This window comes from Haliotis rufescens, unplaced genomic scaffold, assembly GCF_023055435.1.
Source record: "Haliotis rufescens isolate VD_foot unplaced genomic scaffold, xgHalRufe1.0.p SCAF_29, whole genome shotgun sequence".
Classification (NCBI taxonomy): domain Eukaryota; kingdom Metazoa; phylum Mollusca; class Gastropoda; order Lepetellida; family Haliotidae; genus Haliotis; species Haliotis rufescens.
The window spans coordinates 3,173,286-3,201,259 of NW_025963990.1; the positions used below are offsets into that span (position 1 = coordinate 3,173,286).

A 27,974-nucleotide genomic window follows, 5' to 3' on the forward strand; every position below is an offset into this window, starting at 1 on the left:
GATGGGGTTGGGTGAAGGATTAAGGCCTAGGAGAGTAAGTAAATCAAGTTAACCAGACGATGTTGGATTCAACAAATTTGTTTTGAAATGAGTTGACCTTTGTAGAAAATAGGTAATTTAAACATTGCTGCTATCAATAATATTTATATGGTTTCCTTGGGAGGGTCAAGAAAAGAAACAAACACATAGGGAAGTGTCACAAAAAGTGACGGCCATCTTGTTTGAAGGTGAAGGTTAAGGATGATGGAGTGATCAATGTCAAGGTCAAGGTCTTGATGCAAAGCTTAGAAGGGGAACTTAGTTTTCTGTGATACTGAACTAGTGGCCCATACATTCCACTAGCCCATTGAAACTATTACTAGCCACTGGCTAGCTGACAACAGTAATTGTTGAAGGGAAGTCTAGAGTTTGTCATCAATAATGAATGTGATCAATGTAAAACTAAATTTGCATACACCATCAAATTTGAACAAGCAGACCAGGAACATGAAGAGAGACATGTACCCACTAAGCTGGGACTGCCAGTTGGCTGAGCGAAGTCCCCCTTTAAGGCTGTGTCTGATGGTGGAGTGGTCTTTCTAGTGTTCCCTATTATTAGATCCAGAGGGGTATCCCTCGCCCCTCCTTTTCAAGCATGCTCACAATGCTGACGTTTTGAAAAAAAACCATTTGGTGATATGTTTACATAAAAAATAACAATTATTTGACAAATATTTGGCTTAATAAATGTACAAGGCCGTAGTTAACTTTTTAAGACGGGGGTGGGGGGGGCAAATATTTGTACAAGTATCACTTGTCCCCAACATGTATTTTCATGATTCAAATAAAACTGTTTTCTATAAAAAAAAAAATCCATAGGGGCAACTGCCCCCCCCCCCCCCCGCCCTTCCGGCTGGCTACGGCACTGATATAGATTGTTTCCGAAATTAATTATAAAATATTTAAGTATTGATCCCACTTGTGCCCTTCCTGCCAACTTAGTTACTGTTGCTTACTGCCGCATCCGCAAGTTTGCAGCCATCCGCAGTGTGTGTGCTTGGATCATCTTGTTCAAGTATTACGACATGCACAGCAAGTACAGGCTGAAGGAGGCTAAACTGAGGAGGCTCGTCGGTCTCCTCCTGCCGCTTCAGCTTGTGAACGTTGTTTTATTCAGCCTTGTGTCTGTGGGCAGATGTTGTTTTGCCGCTGTTGTTCGCTGTTGTTGAAGTGTATAGGAAAAGTTTACAACTGTGAACTGTATGATGTATATTTATGTAAATTAAATTTTATGTATTGCGAAGTCAAAGACATGTTTGTTGTTTCTTTCAACTAAAAGAAGCCCGAAGTGCTCATTGGTTTGGAGATATGCAACTTGCTGTGTAGAGTTGTGTCCCTTGTTAGTACCAGGATTCACTTGTCCTGGGTTTGAATCCCAGATTCATACTGATAAATATGGTCTCTCAGCATGGACCCTAAAGATTCCGGGGTAGAATAGGTCTTCAGCAACCCATGCTAGCTGTAAAGGGTGACTATGCTTGTCGTAAAAGGGGATCGGGTGGTCAGGCTCGCTCACTTGGTTGATGCATGTCATCGAACCCAATTGTATGGATCGATGATCATGATATTAATCACTGGATTGTCAGGTCCGGACTCGATTATTTACAGACCGCCGTCATATAGCTGGAATATTGCTGAGTGCGGCGTTAAACAACAAACCAACCAACCAAATCTCTCAGCATGACACTTTTACTTAAGGTTTAACCAAAGCAGTAAAAATTGCAGACTTCTTTGCTCCCCAAACAGAAGATATGACTGAAATCCTGTTCAATGAAGGTTCAGTATGAGTTGTTTCCCCTTACCTGGCAGGATCCGCAAGTCGTGTTTGAATCCCAGATTATGACCCTTGATTTATCTGGACAGCCTCCATGGTCAGGTGGTAGAGTGTCCGCCCGGAGAGTGGAAGGTCGGGGGTTTGATTCCCGGCAGGGTCACACCATGACGTTAAAAGATGGTACTTGTTGTTACCCTGCCTGGCTCTCGACATGAAGGGGCTAAAACAAGGACTGGTCAGCTCGGAGTCAGTATGCTGTGTCTGAGTGGGGTATTTATGTTAAACTGCAGCATGGTATCTCAGTGGGCTAGCACTATAAAATCGAAATTAATCTAGACGAGAACAAGCAGCCACGCACACACACTGGCTGTGCCCCTCTTGGTTTATTCTCTCTGCAGTGTTTTATTGTATGATAAACAACTCACACTTGTGTATTCCGAGGTGGCCGAGTCGTCTAAGGCGCCGCAATTCGCTTTGCAGAGTTGCATCCCTTGGGCACGCCAGAAACCTATGATTGTGGGTTCGAATCCCGGTTCGTCCTGATTATGTTTCTAGGTTTGTCAGCACCAGACCCGTGCTCGTGGGTTCAACGAAGTGGTAAACGTCTGAGACCTGCATCACTTCAGGCTTTCCTCCCACATTAAGCTGACACGCCGCGATATGACTGGAATACTGTTAAAAGCGGCGTTAAACCCAACTCACTCACTCACTGTTGTGTATTCCATAAATAATACAAGTCATTGCACACGTTGTGTTAGTGAAAGTCACCGATTGTCACGGTGCTGAACTAACAATTACACTGCCTACTCTGCATGCACGTCGCTATATAAGTGCAATAATATTTGACGCGACATCAAACCCAATTTCACCTCGCCTTGCCTTGATTCATCAGCAATCTGATGACCTGCATCACTTAGTTTTCTTCGATGTCACAATGTGTTGTAATAGAAATGCTGTTAAATGTTGCATTGAACCAAATCACATCATGAAGCATCAGTGATTATTCAGCGTATATTCCATCTCAATTCCACATGTATTATGATAAATACCATTCGACACAATAGCTTAGTTCTGAGCCTGAATCCTATGGCGGAACATTAAATAGCCATTGAATCCAATTATCTGAGTGAGTGAGTGAGTGAGTTGGGTTTAACGCCACTTTTAACAGTATTCCAGTTATATCGTGGCATGTCAGCTTAATGTGGGAGGAAAGCCCGAAGTGATGCAGGTCTCAGACGTTTACCACTTCGATGAAACCCATGAGCATCGGTATGATGCTGACAAACCTTGAAACATAATTAGGGAGAACAGTGATTCGAACCCACAATCAGATATCTGGCGTGCCCAAGGGACACAACTCTGCACAGCGAATCGCACCGCCTTTAACGACTGGGCCACCCATGCCCCCAGCTGAGTGAGAGGAATTGTGTGGTCAGTTTTAGATGGCGATGGGGATGTTGGTGTCACCAAGATGAAGCAGTGATGGCATGATTCCAGGTATTTAACATTATATACTGAACAAAAATAAAGTCGTCAGTCATGAATATTTTGGGGGATATGCTGATAAGCATAAAAAATATTAATGATCCCTTACTATTTTGTATCAGTATAGAATGGAGATGTGATACACTTGATATTTGAGGAGGAACATCGGTCATCAACTTACACGTCCTCTAGGCGTCTTGCAAAGAGATGATATATGTCACCACCCCTCTCCCCACCCACCTCATCCAACAAACGCCTGTCCCCAAAATCACAAACACAATATGTAAACCATTATTAATTTTGCATTAAACACGTCTGTGCCGTCATTCTATTGTTTGAGCCCTCCATTATTTTTCGGGAATGGAGAGATATAGAATACTAAACGAGCTCCCGTGTAATACCAATTTTATGAAACGAGTGAATAGTTCTGGTATCTGACGAGCGAAAGCGAGTCAGATACCACAACTATTCACGAGTTTCATAAAATTGGTTTTACACGAGAGCGAGTTTAGTATTTTATTCATTACTTGTCATTTATAATGTTTTTAGAATTATACTGTTGAGTGTGAATAGGCTGACACCTACACGATCCATGGCATAATCCAATTGAGTTTAACAGAATAATACTTCAAACACGTCAAAAGTTGAAACATGAATTTAATATCATACAATGGTCCACCTTTAGAATTCAGGCGTTCGTCCCACAAAATTACCGTAGTGCTAAGGCTATCACAACTCACATAATTTAACTTAGACTAACGACTGTCGTTGCGCTAGAGTAAGATCGCCTTGTGGAACGGGGCCTTCCACCTCAAAGTTTACAATCACGTCACAATACCCGATGACGTAATTTGTTGAATTTTGTTGCAAGATCCATCGGCGAAACAATGCCATGTGACGTCAGCCTAGCAACAAGGTTGCTGGGGTCATCGAGTGTGCATAAGCTCCTCCCAGTGATCTATCATCTCTACACACAATGTCGTTGAATAAGCCAAGGGATGTTGAGAGCTTTCAATATTTGTTCGAGAAACGTGTTCCGAGGGTACATAAGCACGCGTTGTGGTATTACACAATGTGTAATAAAGCTGTATGTTTATTAAACGGGTGATCTCTTCACGGGCAAGTAATAATTGATTTTATCATCCAAAACTGGCTCCCACAGGAGATATCGCTTGGATGAGATCAAGCCATATCTACTCTGTAGATATCGCTGTATCTACTGCCATGAAATTACATCACAATGCTTTGCAGACCATTGTGACATCACTGGTTACCATGACGTCACAATCAAATGACATCACTAATGGCTCCGCTACTGAAGCTGTTAGCAGTACTTTTTACACTTAAGACACTGCTAATTACTGTCTACAAATTGAAAAAGTTGGAAAAATGATGTTGGATGATAAATAAAATCTCACCTTCGTGTCTTTTGACATCAAATATATCAACACTCGTTGATAAAAGTGGCAAAAATCCTTGGCAAGCCTCGGAATTTTTCCACTTTTATCAACTCGTGTTGATATATTTGATATCAAAAGACACTCGGGTGAGACTCTCTATGTGTTCTCTGCCGCTGTTTCTCGTGCTCCGTCACAAGCTGATCGTTACCTTGCATGTTAATGGCTCTTTAGAATGTTTTGTCAAAGTGTAAGAGTAGATACTAGTAGCTGTAGCCTCTGCGGGGCCTCTGCGGGGCCTCTGCTCCATTATTTGTAAGGAATGGAGAGTGACTCGGACATTCCCCTCAACTCAACAACTAAATCAACATGTCATCATGGTAGTCAATGTTATCAGATGTTTCAGAAAAGTGGTGGTCACTCCCAAACCTGGATCTGCCACTCTGTTATATATATATATATATATATATATATATATATATAATATAGATATGAGACCAGGAAGTTCAGATAAAAAGAGACAAAAAAAGACTGCTTCTTATCATATTTCCAAATGTATAAGTGTACCATATTTGCCATCATAAGCACCCAGGGCACTTCGAAAACTGACAAAGGGGGAATGCTTATCAAAAAGTTTAGCTTGTTTTTAGTGGGTAGTGAACAAACGTTGAAACTAAACTCTTTGATAAGTTAGCAGGCAATTATTTATCACTTGTGTTTTCTGAAAAATAATCTGTAGTATACACAAAATCTAGGCTTTCATGTAAAATTTCAGTCCTTTTTGTTGGTTTGTTGGGATCGATTGGGATCGATGACATGCATCAACCAAGTCAGCGAGCCTGACCACCCGATCCCGTTAGTCGCCTTTTCCGACAAGCATAGTCGCCTTTTACGATAAGCATGGGTTGCTGAAGACCTATTCTCCCCGGATCTTCAAGGGTCAACTTTGCAGTGTCCAATAATCATTGACACATACTAGTCGAGGAACGTCCTTAGTGACTCAACAATGATGGCAGAACTTCATATCTCTGCGTGTCAATGTATCCGATACTTCCTAGTTCACTGAGGAATTTTGATTTTTAGGCACTGCCCACTTGCAAAAACACAGTCATCAAGTTTGAAAACTAAAAGATAAATTTTTCACCAAGATAGTTGCACCATTTTTACTACAAATTGACTTCATTTTTGTTAAATTCAGATTTGTAACTAATGCCATACCAATTAGTTTTCTTGCGTGAAAGAGAACCTTTTAAACGGCTTGTTTCCCTTTTGGAAACTTCTTTGTCTATAGATGAACTATTATTTCAGCTACCGCTGCAAAAGCATCTATTTTTTTAATAAAAACTATGAGACTTTTTTCTATTTAAGAAAAACACCTTGCAAAAAAGTTTTATCGGTGACAGCCATTTTCTTTTTTTAACAGTTTCAAGCATAAGTAATATTTCCAAGAATTTCTGGGGCATTTCTTTTTTCAATATAATCATGGTCAGTTCCTAAACATAGTCTAAATACCAGTAGGTTTAGGTTTAGGTTTAGGTTTAGGTTTAGGTTTATAAAATCACAAACTTTTCTACATAAAAGTATTATACATGTATGTCATATCCCAATCTGTGATTAGTCCTTTAAGCTGATGTACAAGTATCATTATGATGGCCGCAGACAGTCAACAGTTGACAACACTACACCCTGGGATTCCAAAAGAACACAGGCATTATTGTTGTTTGTTTGTTTTTTTAACACCGCTCTCAGCAATATTCCAGCTATAGGACAGCGGTCTATAAATAATCGAGTCTGGACCAGACAATCCAGTGACTGATATCATGAGCATCGATCTACACAATTGGGACAAGATGACATGCATCAACCAAGTCAGCGAGCCTGACCACCCAATCCCGTTAGTTGCCTCTTTTAACAAACAAGCATACTCGCCTCTTACAACAAGCATAGTCACCTGTTACGGCAAGCACCTGTTCTACCCCGGATCTCCACGGGTCCATAATTGAAGGGTCTCCTTGGTATGTAGGGTGTCAAACAGGAACATGTGCCAACAAGGTCAGGGTATGTTGACAATGTGATTAACTGATGAAGAATTATGTTTTTAGAAAACTGAGTGAGTGAGTGAGTTGGGTTTAACACCGCTTTTAACAGTATTCCAGTTATATCACTGCGTGTCAGCTTAATGTGGGAGGAAAGCCCAAAGTGATGCAGGTCTCAGGCGTTAACCACTTCGGTGAAACCCACGAACACGGGTATGGTGCTGACAAACCTAGAAACATAATTGGGGCGAACCGGGATTCGAACCATTGGTTTCTGGTGTGCCCAAGGGACACAACTCTGCACACGATTTTTAGGAATCTGGACAAATGGACGACTATTAAAGACAATGAAATGTGCACTATTAAAGGTGTTGGAAATAGCTACCCAAAACACATGCCTAAAAGCAACAGGTGGTTCAGTCATGTACAGGCAATACATGGCAAGTAACAGTTACTGTGGGAATAAAATGATTCAGATGCAACAGAACTGCACTCTTGGCAGTTAAAATTGATGTTTTTTAATACTTTTACCTTGACATCTGCATGATCACTTAATAATGACGCTGTGTATAATTCTATTCCTGTGAATTTAAGTAAATTATATTTTTTTTAAATTAGAAATTGAAAAAATTGTGAAAGATATGAAGTTTTATGCAGAAATAACAAAAGGTGAATGGAATTGGCTCTGTTAACAAAACCTAATTTCAACTTGTGTGTTGCCATGGAAACCCAATAGTATGTGTGAATTTCACACATTTACATTTTGTTGTAAACTGATGACATACAATAGACAATAATGCATATATCAGAAATAAAACATGAATGATGGTATTCTTTGATAAACTTATGACACACAAACTATACAAAGATATATTACGACTGCTTCATTCACTATTTTGAATTTCATTGTCAGTGGTATCACAGGAATTCAAAGTGCCGGCTCAAAAGTTCTGTTTATAGAGATATATTTGTGGGGTTTTTTTGTTTAACGCCGCATTAAGCAATATTCCAGCTATATGACGGCGGTCTGTAAATAATAGAGTCTGGACCAGACTGTTGATTACAACATGAAGTTCCAAACAATCTTGAGTCTTTATTCTTTTCTTATTCTTGTGTTTAAACTCTCATGTACAAACATTAGATTGACTGTAACAAATAGAAAGGATTTCATTGAGTATATGGCTTTTGAATTTCCTAAATTTACACATTAACTTCATAATACAGCAGTAATACTAGGTTGGGCTTGTTTACTTTACAAAGGCATGAACATTTAACAGTAAGGTAAATTACAACACAAACCTGGAAATTGCACTAAGTACATAATAGTCCAATAAAATGTACGGAAACAATGCCTTAACTGCACTAAATAAACAGGAAGCTTAATATTTCATATACCTTTCATAACCTTAGGCCATGAGAATATTTATGAACAAAGTTGAAGTCTAGGGTGTATTTCCATGAGCCAAGTCTAAACCAGCCACAAACCCTCAATTATGAAGAATTAAGATACTGTGTATGGTAGAAATTAAGAAGATGCATTTATAAACAAATTCCTATTTATGAATTTTCAAATGAGTGACTAAATGTGCCTTACCATTACTTAAGACCTCACTGGCTCCTCGCATGACTTCCTCATGCATGCTGCTTAAAGCACATGGTGACATGACCACACCAATCTGTGATTATCTCCCTTCTTATTAAGGTTGATGTAAAATTGGCACATCATCAAAAAATGAAACATAACATTCAAACCCAGGAAATTAAATAAACATCCTAACCATAACAATTATTTAATATTGTATATTGCTGTTGTTATATGTAATACATAATTTGTGGAAATTCTTGAAACCAGATTTGATACCTCCTTAACCAATTAAGCTATCATAATTGATAGAAAACAGAAATAAAACATTTTGACCATTACACAGACAATCCAGTGATTGACATCATGAGCATCGATCTGCGCAATTGGGATACGAGGACATGCATCAACCAAGTCAGCGAGCCTGGCCACCCGATCCCGTTAGTCGCCTATCACGATAAGCATAGTTGCGTTTTACGGCAAGCATGGGTTGCTGGAGACCTAGATATAATACATGTATAGAGGTTTGCTTGACATAAAAAAAGGAACGGTTTCATTATATTTAATAACAACTTCTGATTCTAAATAAATTCCAAATATTCACTAAAACTTTCAAAACTGGTGGTACAGAGAAATGTGTTTGGGGTGTAAAATGCACCAGATAAGTTTCAGGTGCGTCCGCCATTTTGAATTAGGCAAAAGGAGCCAGCACCTTCATGTACCGACTGGCATGATGTGCCTCAAAACCACACAGTTGCTTTGATTGGTTAATGGTTTGTTGTTTAACGAACACAGGCATTATTGTTGTTTGTTTGTTGTTTAACACCGCACTCAGCAATATTCCAGCTATAGGACAGCGGTCTGTAAATAATCGAGTCTGGACCAGACAATCCATGATTAATATCATGAGCATGGATCCATGCAATTGCGTTCGATGACATGCATCAACCAAGTCAGCGAGCCTGACCACCTGATCCAGTAAGTTGCCTCTTACGACAAGCATAGTCACCTTTTACGGCAAGCATGGGTTGCTGAAGACCTGTTCTACCCCGGAATCTTCATGGGTCCAGTTGCTTTGAAATGCCGCCATGATCCAGTGGACAGTGTCTGACTGGAGAGTGGGAAGATCGGTGGTTTGATCCAGGGGAGTGTCATACCAAATGACATTAAACGCTTGTATTTGGATAAAACAAGGACTGGTCGGCTTAGAGTCAGTTCCATGTTAAAACTGTGGCAAGGTCCCTCAGTGGGCTAGTACTATATAACCTGTGTTAGTCCGGACTAGTATAAGAACACACCCACCAACACACACATGAATGCACATCACTATGTAAGTGCAATAAGTGAATGAGAGAGTGAGTACTGTTATACACTGCTTTTAGCAATGGTCCAGCAATATCACGGCAGGGGACACCAGAAATGGTCTTCACACATTGTACCCATGTGGGAAATCAAAACTGGATTTTGGCGTGACGATTGAACACTTTAACCACTAGGCCACCCTACTGACCCGTAAGTGAAATAATCTTGGAATGCCACACATTGAGCTGTCCCCAAACCAGACACCCGGGCCCACTTGCACAAAGCCATCTTAGTGCTATGACTATTGTAAGTCTATGTTAAAGAATGGGAGTTGTAAACATCTTAGCGCTAAGATTGCTTTGTGCAAGTGGGCCCTGATCCCCCATTGAGTTATTGCAGTTCTTTCACGTGTCTATTAGCATAAGAATGTAGGAGGAAAGCCCAGAAATGTTCTGACTAGGGTTCTTTATAGGGAATCATACAAAAAGAACCCTAGTCAGCACAATCCTAGGCTTTCCTTATATAGGAGGAAAGTCCAGGAATGTGCTGACTAGGGTTCTTTATCAGGAATAAGACCCGTGAAGATCCGGCGTAGAATAGATCTTCAACCCATGCTTGCTGTAAAAGGCGACTATGCTTGTCTTAAGAGGCAACTAACGGGATCAGGTGGTCAGACTCGCTGACTTGGTTGATGTATGTCATCATATCCCAATCGCAGTGAACAATGCTCATGATGCCAATCACCGGATTGTCTGGTCCAGACTCGATTATTTACAGACCGCTGTCATATAGCTGGAACATTGCAGAGTACGGCGTTAAACAACAAATAAATAAATATATATCAGGAATCAGGATTTCCATCCTACAATCATCACCGGATTGTCTGGTCCAGACTCGATTATTTACAGACCGCTGTCATATAGCTGGAACATTGCAGAGTACGGCGTTAAACAACAAATAAATAAATATATATCGGGAATCAGGATTTCGATCCCACAATCAGCATATTCTGGCTTGTGGAAGGGATGCAAGCAAATCAATAGTGCCTTCATCCTCATCCACTGGGCACCCAATGCCATGCATGTCCTTCGTCATCAAAACAATGAAGACAAACACCGATTCTGGTTTTACATGGGTATGTTTATTTGCTAGAGATTACATGTCAAAGAATGTACGAAAATATCATGTCATTCCACATTGAATATCTGGAGATACAAATGTCTGAATCTAGCCCTCTAAAATATTGAGATGAGAAACAATGCTATGTGTGACGTAGACGGAGGGGCAACACTCGCCTCCGCTAGGCAGCCTCAAGCTGTAAAAGTACCAGTGTTGGAAAAACGATGAGTGTGGAGGAGACATGCGCAAAACTGACGGTACTGAACATCCGAGACCTATCACTTCCCAATGTATGCAGGGACACAGTTACTTCAGCCTACTTGCAGCTTAATAATACCATAGGAAAGAAGATGCGTCACTTCACTAAACACACACCTTAAGTTTGTCCACACTTTCGAACATGATTCAGGAAAACAAAATACTGTATTCGACGTAGTAGGGCACAGGGCGCTCTAAAAATTAGAAATAAGGGGCCCTTATTAGAATATTATTTTGGTGAAAAAAAACAGTTGAAAGATAAATATCATTATATATGTACGACAGACATTTTTTCCAGAATTTAATTGCCCATAATTAAGGGTGCATATAACACATGAGTGCGTATTATACGCGAATAAAAAAGTCTTGTGTACATTGATCAATTGGAAGGGGTGCTAATTGGGATTGTTCACTAGCCAATATATTAGCAAATGTCACCATGGGCGCTTATTAGAGTGGGGCGCTTATTACGTCGAATACGGTAGCTTGATAATCTGCTTGCCTTGATCATTTTCAATTGAACTGTTTGGTCTAGGAGCTGGTGCTTAAACACATCACCGTTACAGAACATAAGGTGTTGATGGACTGGGACTAAAACACTCTCAATAAGAATTAAAAGTTTCTATATGCACAACCAGAATTGATATTTTCTCTTTTTCTATGCCCCGGATGCCCTGTACCATTAATACAAAACGTGAGTAGACTCTAAACGTCCAGAAATGCTATTTACACACACTGACCTCGAAATAAAGATCGTCTGTTTCAGAAGAGAACAACCTGAAACAATTCTTTGATTTTTTTCCAAAGATGCTGATATATTGAAACCACATCTTTTTTTTTACACAATTTTTTTGTCATATTGGTCTTGGGAATCGATGGAAAGTATGGATCATATTCCATGGGTTAAAAATATCTACACAAAGCTTAGGCTTGGATAAATATAATATGCATAAATTACTAATGGGGGAATGACAGCAACAACACAAACAAGCATGAGTTATCTCCCCTTGGCGAATTGACAGACAATAAAAACTGTATCCGTTACAGTAATATTGAGCTCACGATCTTAGAACATTGCAAAAATGATCCTAACTGAGAGAAATCACAAAAGGGACCAGTTAAGTCCTAAATTATCTTTCATGGGAGGGTATTTAAAGAGTTACTCATTCTCAATTAGAGTTCACTTGCTCTCTGAACATTCGACTAATTGGTTCACAGTCATAGCAAACAAATATCTTGCATAGGTACTAATGCTATTGTGTAACAACCAAATCAACAACAGGTCTGAGAAACTGGAGGCAACTTGGCCCCTGAATTAACAGAGGTCCAGCCTGATACCACACAACAGATAGTTCAACAAAGCCTATCTGTTCAGGTCTACTTCAATGTCTGATCAGAAATACCGACCACCCTATTAGTCAACTTCCAAGGGGTGACAGTTTGCATCAGTAGAAACTGCAAATCAGCTATTTTGTCATTTGAAAACAATTCAGTCCATAAGGTCACAGTTCAATCATCTGCTTCACTGAACGAAAACAATGCTCCACTAAACTCATATACCCTTCGAAATAATGCCTCTTGAACTGAAAGTATCTTATGACAAAGCAACTATAATGCCCCTTGAATACTGAATGTATTTCTCGTAAGTTTTTCGTACCTACACTAGCGGTTTAAGTGCATTACTGCTCATGGCTGACTACCTTGCAAGATTTTTTATTCTACTGAGAACAAGTAAGGGTGTTTTTATTATCTTTTCGAAATGTTAGAAATGCGGATGAAGTCTGCTTGGACAAAAAGACATATCCATTTTTTGGTCCTTGTGGCGGCGAAGGCCATGACAAAAGGAGGAGGTGGCACAGAACTGACGAAAATAAACTTGCAGATTTACCAAGCTAATAGAATCTATCTCAAGTGCACAGGCTGTAAAGAGGAAGCTCATTATGTTACAAGGCATCACCAAGTGCTGTTGATCAACATGACGAAATGAGCATGAACGTGTGATCCAGACATCAAATCTGGGCACCTTGGTCTGTATCCATGGAAACCACAGTCACCATGGCAACAAGTGTCACCACAGGCATGCAATACACATGACTCAGACCATTTATTGATAAATCTATCTAACTTACTTTATCCGTTACCTCGAGAAGCTTTCTCGTATCTTTTTACCAATGCTTCGACAGTGACTAAAGTGACAGGAAGATTTTACTGCTGGTGGGAACAGCGGGTCCTTTCATATGAAAGCAGTACGCTCAAACTGTCTACATATTTACATATAGCCTAAGCATCTGGTTTATACATGGACCGAGAGGGTCTATTTATGCATGTCTTTTTACACAACTTGCTTACGTTTGTACACTGAACTTAATAAGCATAAAATTCAACTATACCTGTACATAAAGTAATGTTTTGTAAAATCCAAACACGGACTCAGAATTCAAATTCTCTGACTAACCAAGAATAGCTGTGCAAGACAGCCGATGGTGTAAACTTGATGTCTTTCACTTGTTTTTTCTGAGAGATAAAAGCAAGTTGTTATCAGAAAAAACAGTATGGTTCTTTCAGACAGAATGTGAACATTTAACACAGTGTAGCCCAACCAATGACAATACCAGAAACCATTAGAGCGCCCAATGGCTGCTTGCCAAGGGAGATAACCCTCTCCAAGACAGGCAGAATCTTGGCAGAGGGTTATCAGGTGCGTATGCCACTGCTACACATGGTCGAGTCTTGCTATGTTTTTGCCCGATGGCTAAAGCAGGCAGCTGAAGCAATCTCACAGAATAACACACTTCTTCTTCTTGGGTGGCTCTGGGGGTTCCAGAGCTGCCAGGATTGCTTCATCAAATACATTCTTTAGGCCTTTCTGTAAACAAGGAAACAGATTTGGTAAAGAGTGAGTGAGTTGGGTTTAACACTGCTTTTAAAAGTATGACAGTATTCTGGGCATATAAGAGTGTGTCAGCTTATCAAGGGAGGTAAGCCAGAAGTGATGCAGGTCTGAGATGTTTACCACTTTTGCGAAACCCACAAGCATGGTAATGGACAAACTTAGAATGATAATCATAGGTCTCTGGCATGCCCAAGGGAATTGCAACATCTTAGACACCTTAGGCCCCCCGTAAAAATTGAATGTTTTTTTGGGTTTTTTAATGCTGCACTCAGCAATATTCTATTAATAATCAAGTCTGGACCAGACAATCCAGTGATCGATTCTTGCAATTGGGATCGATGACATGCATCAACCAAGTCAGTGAGTCTGACCACCCAATCCTGTTAGTCGCCTCTTACGACAAGCATAGTCACCTTTTACGGCAAGCATGGGTTGCTGAAGACCTATTCTACCCCTGATCTTCACGGGCCTAAAAATTATTTACTGTACGAGTGAGTTAGTATGGTTTTACACCACTTTTAGCAATATTCCAGCAATATCACAGCAGGGGGGCATCGGAAATGGGCTTCACACATTGAGTACATGTCAGGATTTGAACACAGTTCTTCGGCGTAAATCGCAAACACCTTAACTCTTTCAACACCGTAGGCCGGTTATCCGGCCAAGAAGCATCGAGTCCCCAGACACCGCAGGCCGGTTATCCGGCCAAGCCGTAGTCACGTCAAAATAGTATATATTTTTATGGACCTACCTGTAATGTCATTCATTTATTAAATCTATCACATTTCACAATGTCTGAAATACATACTCCATTTTAATTTAACATTTTTTATCGTTAAATTAACAAATTATTTACTATTTCTCGGACACACATTTCGACAACGGGTCCACATCGAACACGTCACAGAGGAAAATAAAGACGTTTTAAACAAATCTTTAAATATATTATACAAAGTAATAAATAAAATCAACAAAAATATATCTAAAAGTAGTCAAACTTACATCTATATTATTATTTCCATCTTTTCGTGCGATCGCGTGTAATGTAAGTCAAATGACATCTCGGCTTTTGTCGCCTTGAATTCTCGGCTCGGACACGATGTTTAATGCAAAAATATATGCATGAAAAATCTTTGTCACAGCTCGTAACCTAGCACGATACATTCACGAAGTTCCATATTTTTAATATATATCGTGATTTCCTGCTCAAAACGTTCAGAATAACACGATTTAAAAAAATTCTTTCGCAAACTTCTGTAATTTATCGAACACGAGCTTGGTATCACAGCTGTAATTTGATTGGCTGCCTTAGGTCACGTGCTCAAAATTGACCAATCACGGAACTTGTAGCAGATTTCAGCAAGAAAGCGTCATTAGAAACCAATTTTAATCCAATGAAATCGCCTGTTATAACTACGGAAAAAAAACAGGCGATGTTACGAGCGTGTAGATGAAGGAATAAGCTTTCCAGCGATGTGTCATATGCCATTCTTCGACGCACGTGTTATTCATACGAAACCTCGAAAACAGGGGTATTTCTTCATTTTACTGAGCGGAGAGTCGCTGTTATCGGGAAATGGGCGATGACAGAAACTATTTATAATTCTTTTTAAAAAGATTTTCCAATTACGTAAACAATGAAAATAAAACAGAAATAGGTACGTGGATATTATGAAATCATATATTTGCCGAAAATCGTCAAGTTTTTGCTTCCTTGGTCCTTAATCTGGATGTGTACAACGTGTTAGCGTACAATTTTTTATTTACAACGAATTTAATTAAGTTGTAAATGTATTTTTTTAAATAATGTGAAAAACATAACTTTCATATTTTTAAACCATAGGATCAGACCTTTCAAATGGTGTATAACATGTAGTAGCAAATATATTTTACAAGCAGGTATTTTCTTTGATAAATGTTGGCTTCATCTATCACACAAGAGTCTCTGGGAACTCGGTGTCCCAGCAGTAAACACTTCTGGTTGACTGGTGTTGAAAGAGTTAACCACTAGACTACCCGACCGCCCCTTCTATGACTATATGATGCATATACTCTCATTCATTAAAGTGATGAATGGGTGCACTGGTCAGCTGGAATAACGCCACTTTGAACAGTATTCCAGTTATATCATTGCATGTCCCCTTGATGTGGGAGGAAAGCCTGAAGTGATGCAAGTCTCAGAGGTTGACTGCTTTGGTGAAACCTACGAGCACAGGTATGGTGCGGACAAACCTAGGAACAAAACAGGGCGAAAGATTCTGTTTGTATGCCTACCTGTGTTAGTGCAGAGCATTCAACAAATTTCACAGCCTTCAGTTCCCTTGCCAGCTTGTCTCCTTGTTCAGCTGTTATTGGTTTCTGTTTGTTCTTGGCAAGTTTCTCTACAGTAGCTGCATCGTCTCTCAAATCTATCTGTGTTCCCACCAGGAGGAAGGGTGTTTTATTACAGTGGTGAACAATCTCAGGTACCCACTGAAACAAAGCGACAACAATAATGAACACAAGCGGTATTAATCACAATGGTAAGCAGTGATGAAAGTTGAGGGTCCCTTGCCATAACCCTATTGTTGAGGTGAGGTGAGGTGAGGTGAGGTGAGGTGAGGTGAGGTGAGGTGAGGTGAGGTGAGGTGAGGTGAGGTGAGGTGAGGTGAGGGTGAGGGTGAGGGTGAGGGTGAGGGTGAGGTTGGTTGGTTGGTTGGTTGGTTGGTTGTTGTTGAACGCCACACTCAGCAATATTCCAGCTATATGACTGCGGTCTGTAAAATAATCGAGTCTGAACCAGACAATCCAGTGATTGACATCATGAGCATCGATCCCCGCAATTGGGATCAATGACATGTATCAACCAAGTCAGCGAGCCTGACCACCCGATCCCGTCAGTCTCCTTTTACGACCATCGTAGTCACCATTTATGGCAAGCATGGGTTGCTGAAGACCTATTCTATCCCGGAATCTTCAAGGGTCTGAGGTGAAGTGAAGTGGGCTATACGCCATGTTCATGATTACTGCACTTGTACCGCAACGCATGTGCGTGTGTGTGCGCGTGCATCGTGTCTGTTCTAGTCCAGATGCTGAGTTCATAGTGCTAGCCCACGGAAATACCAGGCGGCAGTTTAACACCAATAACCCACTCAGACACAGTATACTGACTGAGCCGACCAGTCCTTGTTTTAGCCCCTTCATGCCAAGCGCCATACTGGGTATAACAAGTACCATTGTTACAGTAAGAGTTTCAAGGGGTCCCCATTATGGGAGCAAAGCTCAAAGACACCAGTTCCCACCATTTTCCAAAACTGGATACGATGAAACAAAAGATTGTGGCTGCTCATGTGAGGGAAAGCATACTATTTTGAAGTCTTCACTCACTGCCAATAATATAGCCATGTCCTGAAATGTTAGAGATATGTGAGTCCTTTAGACTTTCTGCTATAGGATATTAGCTAGGGACCCCTACACATCAATTAATCATGACAAGAACTCATTAAAGAACACTAAAGAACATGATCATCATCGATCATGTCATCAGATATTGTAAAAAGAATGAGATTGAGTGCTGCTATCCAATTAGTAAAAAAACCCAACAACATTAAATGGCAATGGATCATGGACATCTTTGAAACTATACAATGTGTATGAATACTTTTCCTTCACAACCTCACAACCTCACAACCACACAACCACACAACCACACAACCACACAACCACACAACCCCCCCCCTCCCCCTCCCCCCGCATTAACAAAATATATTTTACCAATATTTATCAGAAGAACTTTAATTTATCATACTACATATCACTCTCTCTCTCTCTACATGAACTGTCACAGTTGTGAGAGAGACATGACGTTACTGTGGAGTGCAATGGAGTCAGGATACCATGTCCTTAAGGTCACCTTACCATGCTTGCCTTTTCTGGAACATTTATAAATTACTATGGTGACATTATTGAGAAACAACAGTGCACCAGCCTCGCGTGTTCATTGACATTTTCAAATGCTGAAGATGGTGCAACCGAGAATCAGTGGGCCATTGTTACCCTTTTTTTCAATATTTTTTAAATGATGAGGGTAGATCTGATACGACAAAGAAAAAGTGAGCCAGCCTTACCTTTTCTTTAACATTTTCAAATGATGAAGGAGATACTACTGAGAAACAGACTAGGAACACGTCAGTTTGGGGATAGCTGAGTGGGCGGAGTCGATCATAATCCTCCTGTCCAGCTGTGTCGAACAACCCTAGTGTGTAGGGCTCGCCTCCAATCATCACAGTTACAGCATAATTGTCAAATACCTGCAATAACAATGTCATCAACATTATCAATAAGCTCTTGTTACTGGAGATGAGACCACATGGTAACCGGCCTCGAAGGGTACAGTGCTGGAGAGATTGCTTGAATAATCGGACAAAACGATTATCGCTCTTCTGAAAGGTACAATCGACATAGAATGTCATATGAAATCAAAAATAAAGTCAGGACTGCAGTATACCAGTGCAACTGGAATGCAGGATTTCAGTCATATACAAACAGATCTATACATTGCATTCTTGCGAGGACACAAACGTGCTTACAGCGTCGATTCACTAGAACGCTTTTTGTCTCAGATCATGCTGTTTGACGCGTCACTGGTCTCATCTGTCAATACGACCATATTTAAATAAGTTTATATTATACATTTCACAATCATCATGATCATATCCCCCAAACATGATTGACAGATATGCAAATCTTCATGAAGGGATAGTTGACATCTACTGCACATATAAGCTGGGCTTCACCTTGATTGCATTTTACTGATCAATCACTCTGCAAGTCCAACTATTATTAAAGTTATTGTTCACTTAAGCAAAAGAACTATTAGACATGTTTGTTACTTGACGCCTTGTTTCGTTCGACATGTTCAATGCCTCCATGTTTAACAGATAATTTTATTTATATTTTTGAGTTTTATGGAATGATATTAGTATGAATGTATCATACAGTTGAATTTCATGTCATAATACACTAAGACATATGCTAGGACAACAAAGTTCAGCGACTGTCATTGGTTCAAGATTAATAGAGTGTACTACATTATTCTGAGGGCACTGTCCTGAATGAATAAATAAATAATTGTCTTGATGAAGAAACATGTGGAAGTGTTGACAAATGTATACTCACACGCAAAAGAAACGCAAGTGGTTTTAAGCAAATAGGTAACAAACACGGAACCATAAATTGATACGAGTTTTAGCATGTAGTGAAGCCTGATGGTGTTATCAATATTTTAGGTTGCATTGGAAGCCCCGAGTAAAAACGCAAAATAAAAAACGAATCGCCAAAACGCACCATTTCAATGAATATGTGGGTATCATGCACCCATTTCTCGCGAAATCAAAAATGCACAAACTGTAGAGGGTATAAAACTGTGGCCTATTCTTGGACCCACCACTCCTTGGTCAACAATGCCACGCCTAACTCAAATTCAGAGAAACCAGGCTATCAGACGTTTGGAAGCTGGAGAGTCTGTCCAAGATGTTGCCCGTCATTTCAACGTTAACATAACCACAATTTACCGTCTCCTGCATCGATACAATGCTACACAGACAACAGATGACCTTCCTCGGAGCGGTCGTGCTAGGGTCACCAGACCTCGACAAGATCGGCAGATTACCCATCAACACCAGCGACATCCGTTCCTAACTGCAAGTGAAAGTGCTCGACAGACCTAAGGAACACATAATCGACACATTAGCTGGGACATTGTGATCCGACGTCTCCGTTCCAACAACCTCAGATGTTGCCGACCAGCACGTCGTCCTGTTCTCCAACCACGGCACTGACAAGCACAACTTCAGTGGGCACAGGGTCATCACAATTGGCGTCATCGTGAGTGGAGGCATGTCATCTTCTCTGATGAAAGTCGCTTTTGTGTCTCCCATGCAGACGTAAGAGTCAGAATTTGGCGGCGTCAAGGTGATCGTTTTGCTGACAGAAACGTTGTGGAAAGGTATCCATGGGGTGGACCTAGCGTCATGATATGGGCAAGGATTGGACTTAATGCGAGACTTGGACCCATGTGCTTTCTGAATGTTGGTCAAAGTCGGGGACACGGCGTCACTGCTCAGCAGTATATCGACAAAGTGATCAGACCCCACGTTGTTCCATTTTTTGCACAACATCAACCACACATTTTACAGCAGGACAACGCTCGTCCCCATGTTGCCAGAGCTACCATGGCCGTTCTGCAACAACACAGCATCCGTGCTCTACCGTGGCCAGCCCTCAGCCCTGATCTGAACCTCATCGAACACTTGTGGGATGAGGTTCAAAGGCGTCTGCACAATGTGCGCCCAGTCCCTACAACTGCCGATGAACTACGCACAGCTGCTCTGGATGTGTGCAGGAGGATCACTAGGGCCTTCACAAATCGTCTGATCCACTCAATGTACAGGAGATGTGTGGCAGTGATCAATGCTAATGGTGGTCACACCAGGTATTGACTGACATTTTGGGTATTGATCCGAAACTGTGTAAGCCCTTAACATTTGAAAAAAACAATTATGTCATCTGCCTTTTAATCCATTAAACTGTCTTCAGTCAAATTTTTGTCAATCTTGCCCTATTAGTATTTCTTGTCTTTACTGTTGAAAATAGGTAACATGTATACTGCATACTCGACTTGCGTTTCTTTTGTGTGTGAGTATATCTTTTACATATAATGATTCACAAAAACATTATTTGGAACTGTGATTTTCAGCTACAAATTAAACGGGGATTTCCTTTTTGAAGGAATGAAGCATAAGCTGTACAGATACTACAGACACACAAACACTGAACATACTGAAGGAATATTCAATGAATTAACTTCACCATAGTAAAAGGGCGGCGGGTTAGCCAAGTGGTTAAAGTGTTCACTGGTCACCAAAGACCCGGGTTCGATTCCCGACATGGATACAACGGGTGAAGCCCATTTCTGGTGACCCCGCCGTGATATTGCAGAATATTGCTAAAAGCTGTGTAAAACCATCGTACTCATTCAGAATAGTAAAAGGTCATAAAACATGGTTGACAGCATCATATTCTAAATGCAAATATCCACTGTAGGTCCACTGTCTAAATGAGGGCTTAGGTCTTTCAAAATGAATATGCTTAGTCAGGGTTTTAGGGGTGTCAAGATAAATCAAGTGCTCAATAAATCGATTGTTAAATCAGTTTCCGATCAATAATATCGATTTCAGTTAGGAATATTGATAGTTTCGATTGTATTTACCATATCAATAAAATACAACAATGCTGTTCAAATTTGGTTTTCTTTTGATCATGACTGGTAGAAATTTACACATGGTAATGTGGAAGTTTCTTTTTCTTAAATTATTAGGGTAAAGAAAACAAAAATCAGTCATATCTCAAACTTTACTTTTTATTTGTTGTTATGGATATCATTTAAAGGAAACTTCAGTTCCAAAGTTTAATTGAACTCTAAAATCCATCTAAAATGATACACCTAAAACTATCAATATTTATCACAATAGTTGCTTGCAATATCAATAGTTATTGCAATTGTTTCTTTCAATATCAATAGTTATCGCAATTGTTTCTTTCAATATCAATAGTTATCGCAATTGTTTCTTTCAATATCAATAGTTATCGCAATAGTGATTTCCAGACTAAGTCATCCCTAATAAATGTGTGTAATGAAATCAGGACTAGTGAAAAGTTGCCAGGACAGTAACTACTGCTGCTCTGTATAACCTTCAGATTTAAAAATAAGTACAAAAGTTTGATACTAGCTAATCCTCATCCTCATATTTCCTCCATTCCATTATGGTCAATACCCAGAGCTACAGATAAGCTGCTTATCTGCGTAAAATACCCCCCAAAACTGTTCAAAGCCCAATTACTTTCAATTAATTTGCGTACAGAAATGCATGCATTAAACGGAAAACTCAATTGTTTGAAAACAGCACACGTAAATACCCAATGATGCTTTTTCAGCATGCGTACAAAGGAACTAATTTTCGACACACAATGACAAGCTAATTTACTTCCCGAGTCAAGCCTATATTTAGAACTGTTATCATGGTTATATACATCTAAAACATTATTTGATTTTTTTCAAATCTCAAAATGCTTACTCATTTATGGAAAAACCCATTAAAGTGATGAATAGATGAGTGAAAAAATATTAGTTACCTAATGAAAAATGTAATAACCCAATTAAAATAGAAACCTTTGAGTAAAAGCTCAATTGCTCAATAAGTTGTCTGGAGCTCTGAATACCCCACATCATTTCCTACCAAGCTTTGTATCAGAAGTGACGTCACAATTGCCCTTTCTCTTATCACCAATTTAGCACAGAATTTCTCTCAGTCATGAACTTTAAATCAACAATCAATCAAAACTCCACCTCTGAAAGCTCGGTCAGCATAGATCCACTTTCAACATCGGGTATCCTAAATGTGAGTCCTTGACATATATATGTAACCAAGTAAGTTTAATCTGAAGTTTGCTGGAAAGAGTATTTCCATGAGTTTTAAGACAGGGGGAGTCCTTCCCAGCTGTACTTGAGACAGCTGGAAACAAGCTTGGTTGATACTGGTGATACTGTTGTTTGTTTCAAAAATGAAAGAACAGTGTCATTGGATATCTACAGCATCCAGTCTCAAAATGAAGCTGTGGTAGCAAATGGGTCCTCAGTATATATCACAAGGAAGAGAATTTATGGATGTCAACTTCTTTATTATAAGAAACACGTTTTGGAATTTATGCTTACTCCTTCATCAGATGGATAATTCATTCACCTGATGAAGGAGTTAGCATATACTCCGAAACGTTGTGTTCCTCATAATAAAGAAGTTGACATCCATCAATTCTCTTCCTTGAGTGTATCACTATCACTTCTAAATGCCTTTCAAGAGTATTAATCGTAATGGAATAAAGACAAAATATGCTCATTAATTGATCATGAGACAGCTTGAAGTCAGCACATTTTTGTATCCAATAAGTATCATATCTTCATCAGAATCGAGCAAGTTGTTGTCAACTCAAGTTTGTGATGAAACAAAACAAACCATGCCCTGTGCTTACCGTTGGGACATATTCTGAAGGGAACTTGTTCGTGGTGTACGAGATAAGTAGGCAGGTTTTACCCACAGCTCCATCACCAACCACCACACACTTTATCGTCTGCATTCTGCCTATTGTTGGACTCTACCAGCAGTTCTGAAATAGAGAGACAGAAAATAACTGAAGGACTCTTTAAGACTTAAGATCACTGTTCTTTATGGCCTCAGGATGTCAAGTTGCAGCAATGGCACACTATGACTCAATCAATACCAGTGTTAAACATTGGCACTAGTCCTACGGCCCTTGCCGAACTGCCCAATACCTAAGGTATCCTAAGGACCAGTAGAAATTTGGCCTGTTAGGTGTTTTGCTGTTATCAATATAAGGACTAGTGGGCTATTGTTAGATTCTGTTGTTAAATACATTGATGGAAATATTGCAATATGACAGTTCTAGATAAGCTGCATACTTGCATAGAATAAGCAAAATAAAATGCAGCTTATCGTGTGTTGCTCACATATAGATACACATGAAAGAGTTCAACAGCAGCCTATCAGTACAACAGTCAGAGTAATTACCCAATGTATCCTTTTCAAATTGCATACTGATGTTTCAACAGAGATTTTTATTTACTGATCAAATGCAGGCATCACACACACACAAACTCTACTGCTGTGAATATTGCATAAAAAGGCGCTATGCCACTTATTGTTAATAAAACATGTATATCACTGCTGTGAGTTTATGTGACATGTTTGACATGAATACCCAACAAACTGGACCCAAGGTAGTCAAATATATTGAAAAGAAGAAAACTATCAATACCCAATGTGAATGATAACTTAAGAGTTAATACTCAATGGCTAAAAACATTATCCGGAGCCCTGAATATGACATACAAAAGCCATGCAAACCCAAATCTGAGTATGCTGAATCAGCGCAAAATTACAATGGCTTGAGAAATAAATCACAAAGGAACTCAGAGAAAACAAGGAAAGAAAAGGATTTTACAGTTTATTTTAACACTAAAAAAGGGCCTAAATAAATGAGTAAATTGCATTTGGTTCTCATTTCCTGAGCAAATCAAAGGAGTCAAGCTGAATGCATTTCTTTGGTACACAATGTTCAATAAAAGAGAGAAAAAAAGAAACCAAACAGAGTTAACTTAACATAGTTCTCAAACATGTGACATAACTGCGGGTTTTTTTAAAAAAAGGTGAGGTGAAAAGGGGTTTCACGTATATGTGTGTATGTGTTTGCACGTGTGTGTGTGTGTGTGTGTGTGTGTGTGTGTGTGTGTGTGTGTGTGTGTGTGTGTGTGTGTGTGTGTGTGTGTGTGTGTGTGTGTGTGCTTGTACTACTCCCGACTGATGCCGATTTATAGTGCTAGCTCACTGAGATACCATGCTGCAGTTTAACATGAATACCCTACTCAGACACAGTATACTGACTCCGAGCCCACCAGAACTTGTTTTAGCCCCTTAATGCCTAGTGCCAGACAGGGTAACAACAAGTGCCATCTTTTAACGTCTTTTGGTATGACACGTCCAGGGATCAAACCCCAGACCTTCTGCTCTACCATAAGACCACAGAGGCAGTATGAAAAAAAAAGAATAGAAAAAGAAACAAGATCAACTATTTTAAATCAAGTGTAATCAGGACTACAATGATATTTTACTTAGACCTAACTGTCCTCCTTACAGCATGTAAAGGCATATGTATCTTTTGTATTAATGCATGACTTCCCATTACGATACCCCAATTGTCACACTAAGGAAGCTAACTGTAGGGATGCACTGAAACGGTTGTGAAACAGAACATGCCTACAGAATTCAGCCAATAGAGTATGAGCGTATATTTTTGTCATGATGTTGGATATTTTCTTGAGTATCCATGAATTTAAAAAACATAAAATGACAGGATATCTTGCTTTCAGTTTTTTCTGAAATATATTTACGGACTTGGCAACAAAAATGCCAAAATAGAATCAGTTTAAACGAAAAATGCCAGTTAACATGGTTAAGAGAACAGGTTTCAAACTAACATTCGACTAGTCTGAGACTAGTGAAATTCTGGAACTGGCGACATTTCTCAGTAGACAACTTTTACAATTAGGTATATAGCAACTTTTGTAGCAGATCTTTTTTGCTGACAAGTGAAAGTATATATTAATCTCTAGTCCTGAAAGGACAACTGGAATGTTGTGTATTTTTGTAGTCACTGGTACCAGGATATTATGAGGCAGTTAGAAATGCATTAAATTTTCTATGCCATGGGACATTCAAATTCCCACCATAATCTTCACTTATTTTGTCTCCGAGTTAGGAAAACAAGGAAATCCTTTGTGTCTGTCAATGAGAAAATAAGCATTTATTTCCTTCTCCACAGACTACCACTAATTGTGGGTTCTGAATTCTCATTGGCAACTTCCTTCACACATTTTCTGTAGAGGAAAAGTACTGACACTGACAGGCAGTCTCAATATATATTCTTTCAGAAATCAGAGCAGGGTTAGAAACTAACAGTTTTTGTCCACCAGTCCTTATAATGATAACATATAGTAAAACCTTAAAACGGGCCAATTTCTACTAGTCCTTAGGATACTTTTACTATTGGGCAGTTTGGTAAGGGCTATAGGACTAGTGCCAATTTCTAACGCTGCAGAGAGAGGGATACATGTACATCCAAGCAGCAATGTTAAAGCAACAGTACAACAGTCTGTAAGTAACAGTCTGGACTTAACAAACCATAGTTTGAAGGCATGAGTACAATGACACACGTGATCCTCATAATTCGTTCTTACAACCAACATGGGGTTTGGGGCTGAAATGACTGGTTAATGTGTATGATATCCATCACAATGTACACATTCTGAGTTTGTCAAGTGCAGATGTTTATCTAAATTATATGAAACAGTCAAAATGATGAATATTTGACTCTCAAATAAAAACATCTGTGCAAAACAACTAAAAATCATAGCTAGACTGATGAAGAATTTAGCAATAACGTTTGTCACCCACTTTACACAAGTACACACGGCTTGTGAATCTAAATTATATGAAACAGCCAAAATGATGCATATTTGACTCTCAAATAAAAACATCTGTGCAAAACAACTAAAGATCAGAGCTAGGCTGATGAAGAATTTAGCAATAACGTTTCCATCCACTTAACACAAGTAAAGCTGTCACATGGCTTGTGAATCACTGAGTGTAATGATGCACATGTCGTACTGACCCTTAATCATGTTAAAGCTTCGAATAGTCAGTCATATAGGACATGAATTGGACATTTTCAACGCTGATTTATTTTTAATTTCAACAAATCAGTCCGTCTTATATGTCTGAAATGAATCAGACATTTGGACGAACTTGAAGCCCTACCGAAATTTCATGGCATATAACATTAGATATTTCCCATGGTACATAACAAGAAAATTTAAAATGCAAGTTAACCTACCCGAAACATGGAATTAAGCAATGCAAGACTAGTTATGGGGACCTAGTTATTGTTGTATTTCTTCACAAGTGACCTAAGTTAGTCATATAGGAGTGCTAAGAGCTTTGAGAGGAAGTACTTCCGCCGAGCATGAACGCTGTGCAAAACTCAAAACACTTTGCCCACAAGAAAGAATTACCGAAAAGTTAAAACATAAAATAATTACATATCAACTGATAGTGTACAGTAGGTACACAATGCAACACACGCTGATTTCAGATCTTACAAATCGGCCGGTTTAATGGGAGGGAATGTTATTTGACATGCAGAGGGTCCGCCATTTTGGTAAGTTTCAGATACTCCACCTATTCCCGGTGTGATTACGCACGATTGAAGCAGGTATCTCACCACACATGAACCTGTTGTTGATTTTATCACGATGAAGGTAGCACATCCATGAGTTATAACAAGTAACTCGTATTCAGAACTTACGCTTTTTAGCCGGGCGTAACTGTCAGATGGAAGCTATATTCATCAATCTAGGCGGAAGAGTTGACAGTGCTGAACTGCGCATGTGTACCGGAAATGTGATGTCATTCTATTTTTAGAACCCCCTCGTACGATTGGATTACTGAAATTTACTGGAAATAGACAAAATAGATAAAAGTCATGGCGAACATAATGTTACCAAGCGATTGATAATTTAAGCGATTATTATATTTTTTTCTCCCTTTTAAACATTTCCTCCAATAATAATAACTCTCTCAATACGCATGAAGGACGTATTTCAATATCAATCCTGAACACATCTTTAGTATATTTAGATATGTCGAATAAAGGTTGTTACACGATAAGGTCAGAAAATCAATTTTCAGTCGATAAATATTAATTTAATACACACGAGTGCCGTATAAATGTAATGGCCTAGATATTGCGAAAGACTTCCTTGTCATAATTACTCATTAATACATCACCAGGAAATGTTAATCTTCTACACTTAAGAGCAGTCATAAAAAAAATTAGCCACGTTAAATCTTTATCAGCATTTAAGTAATAAATGTTTACAATAAATTGAATATACTGTAACAAACACATAGACACTTGTGACGTGATACAGTTTCGTTTTCTCCCTAAGCGTTAGAGTGGTCATCCTGACACGCACACATTAAGATCATGCTTGTGGCTTTGCCATGGGAAAGGTAGGGCAGACGAGGGGTGTGCTTTGTGGTACGTGTATGTCATGGGCGATAGGCACAGCGATGGTGTGTATCCACATGCCTCGGTACTCTGACAATCCCCCTTGGACAGGCTAAAAGCCTGAACTCAAGGCCAACATTTAACCCTTCTGGGTAGACTGACATCTAGTCTCTGAAATGAACATATTTTACGGATAAAACAGTCGTTAAATTATAGTTATGAAATATAATAAAAAGCAGCCCAGAGGCTGGCTCACTTCATTTTCAGTAATCTAGACTTGCTAAATATTATAGACTTGCATGGGCTGTATTGGGTGTATTTGTTACAAGGCCTGTATGAAAGACAGCCTTATATGTGTATCATCATCATCATCATCATCGTCGTCGTCGTCGGCGTCGTCGTCGTCACA

At 39.5% G+C, this 27,974-nt stretch overlaps 1 protein-coding gene across 1 annotated transcript; it reads right to left on the reverse strand.

Annotated features, from left to right (window-relative positions):
* Positions 1-10,734: 10,734 nt before the first annotated feature.
* LOC124144405 (cdc42 homolog) lies at positions 10,735-27,009 on the reverse strand. The gene is made up of 5 exons (XM_046513772.2): positions 26,861-27,009; positions 22,952-23,086; positions 17,992-18,174; positions 16,160-16,357; positions 10,735-13,858 (listed from the first exon to the last, which is right to left on the reverse strand). The coding sequence occupies exons 2-5, from the start codon at positions 23,054-23,056 to the stop codon at positions 13,769-13,771; spliced, it is 576 nt and encodes a 191-aa protein (XP_046369728.1). The 5' UTR covers positions 23,057-23,086; positions 26,861-27,009; the 3' UTR covers positions 10,735-13,768.
* Positions 27,010-27,974: the final 965 nt, after the last annotated feature.

Coding starts and splice junctions, on each gene's coding strand:
- LOC124144405 (XM_046513772.2), bottom strand. CDS start 23,056: ATGCAGACGATAAAGTGTGTGGTGGTTGGTGATGGAGCTGTGGGTAAA. Junction 18,175..22,951: donor CTTCAGAATATGTCCCAACG/GTAAGCACAGGG, acceptor TTGTTATTGCAG/GTATTTGACAATTATGCTGT. Junction 16,358..17,991: donor TTGAAAATGTTAAAGAAAAG/GTAAGGCTGGCT, acceptor GCTTTGTTTCAG/TGGGTACCTGAGATTGTTCA.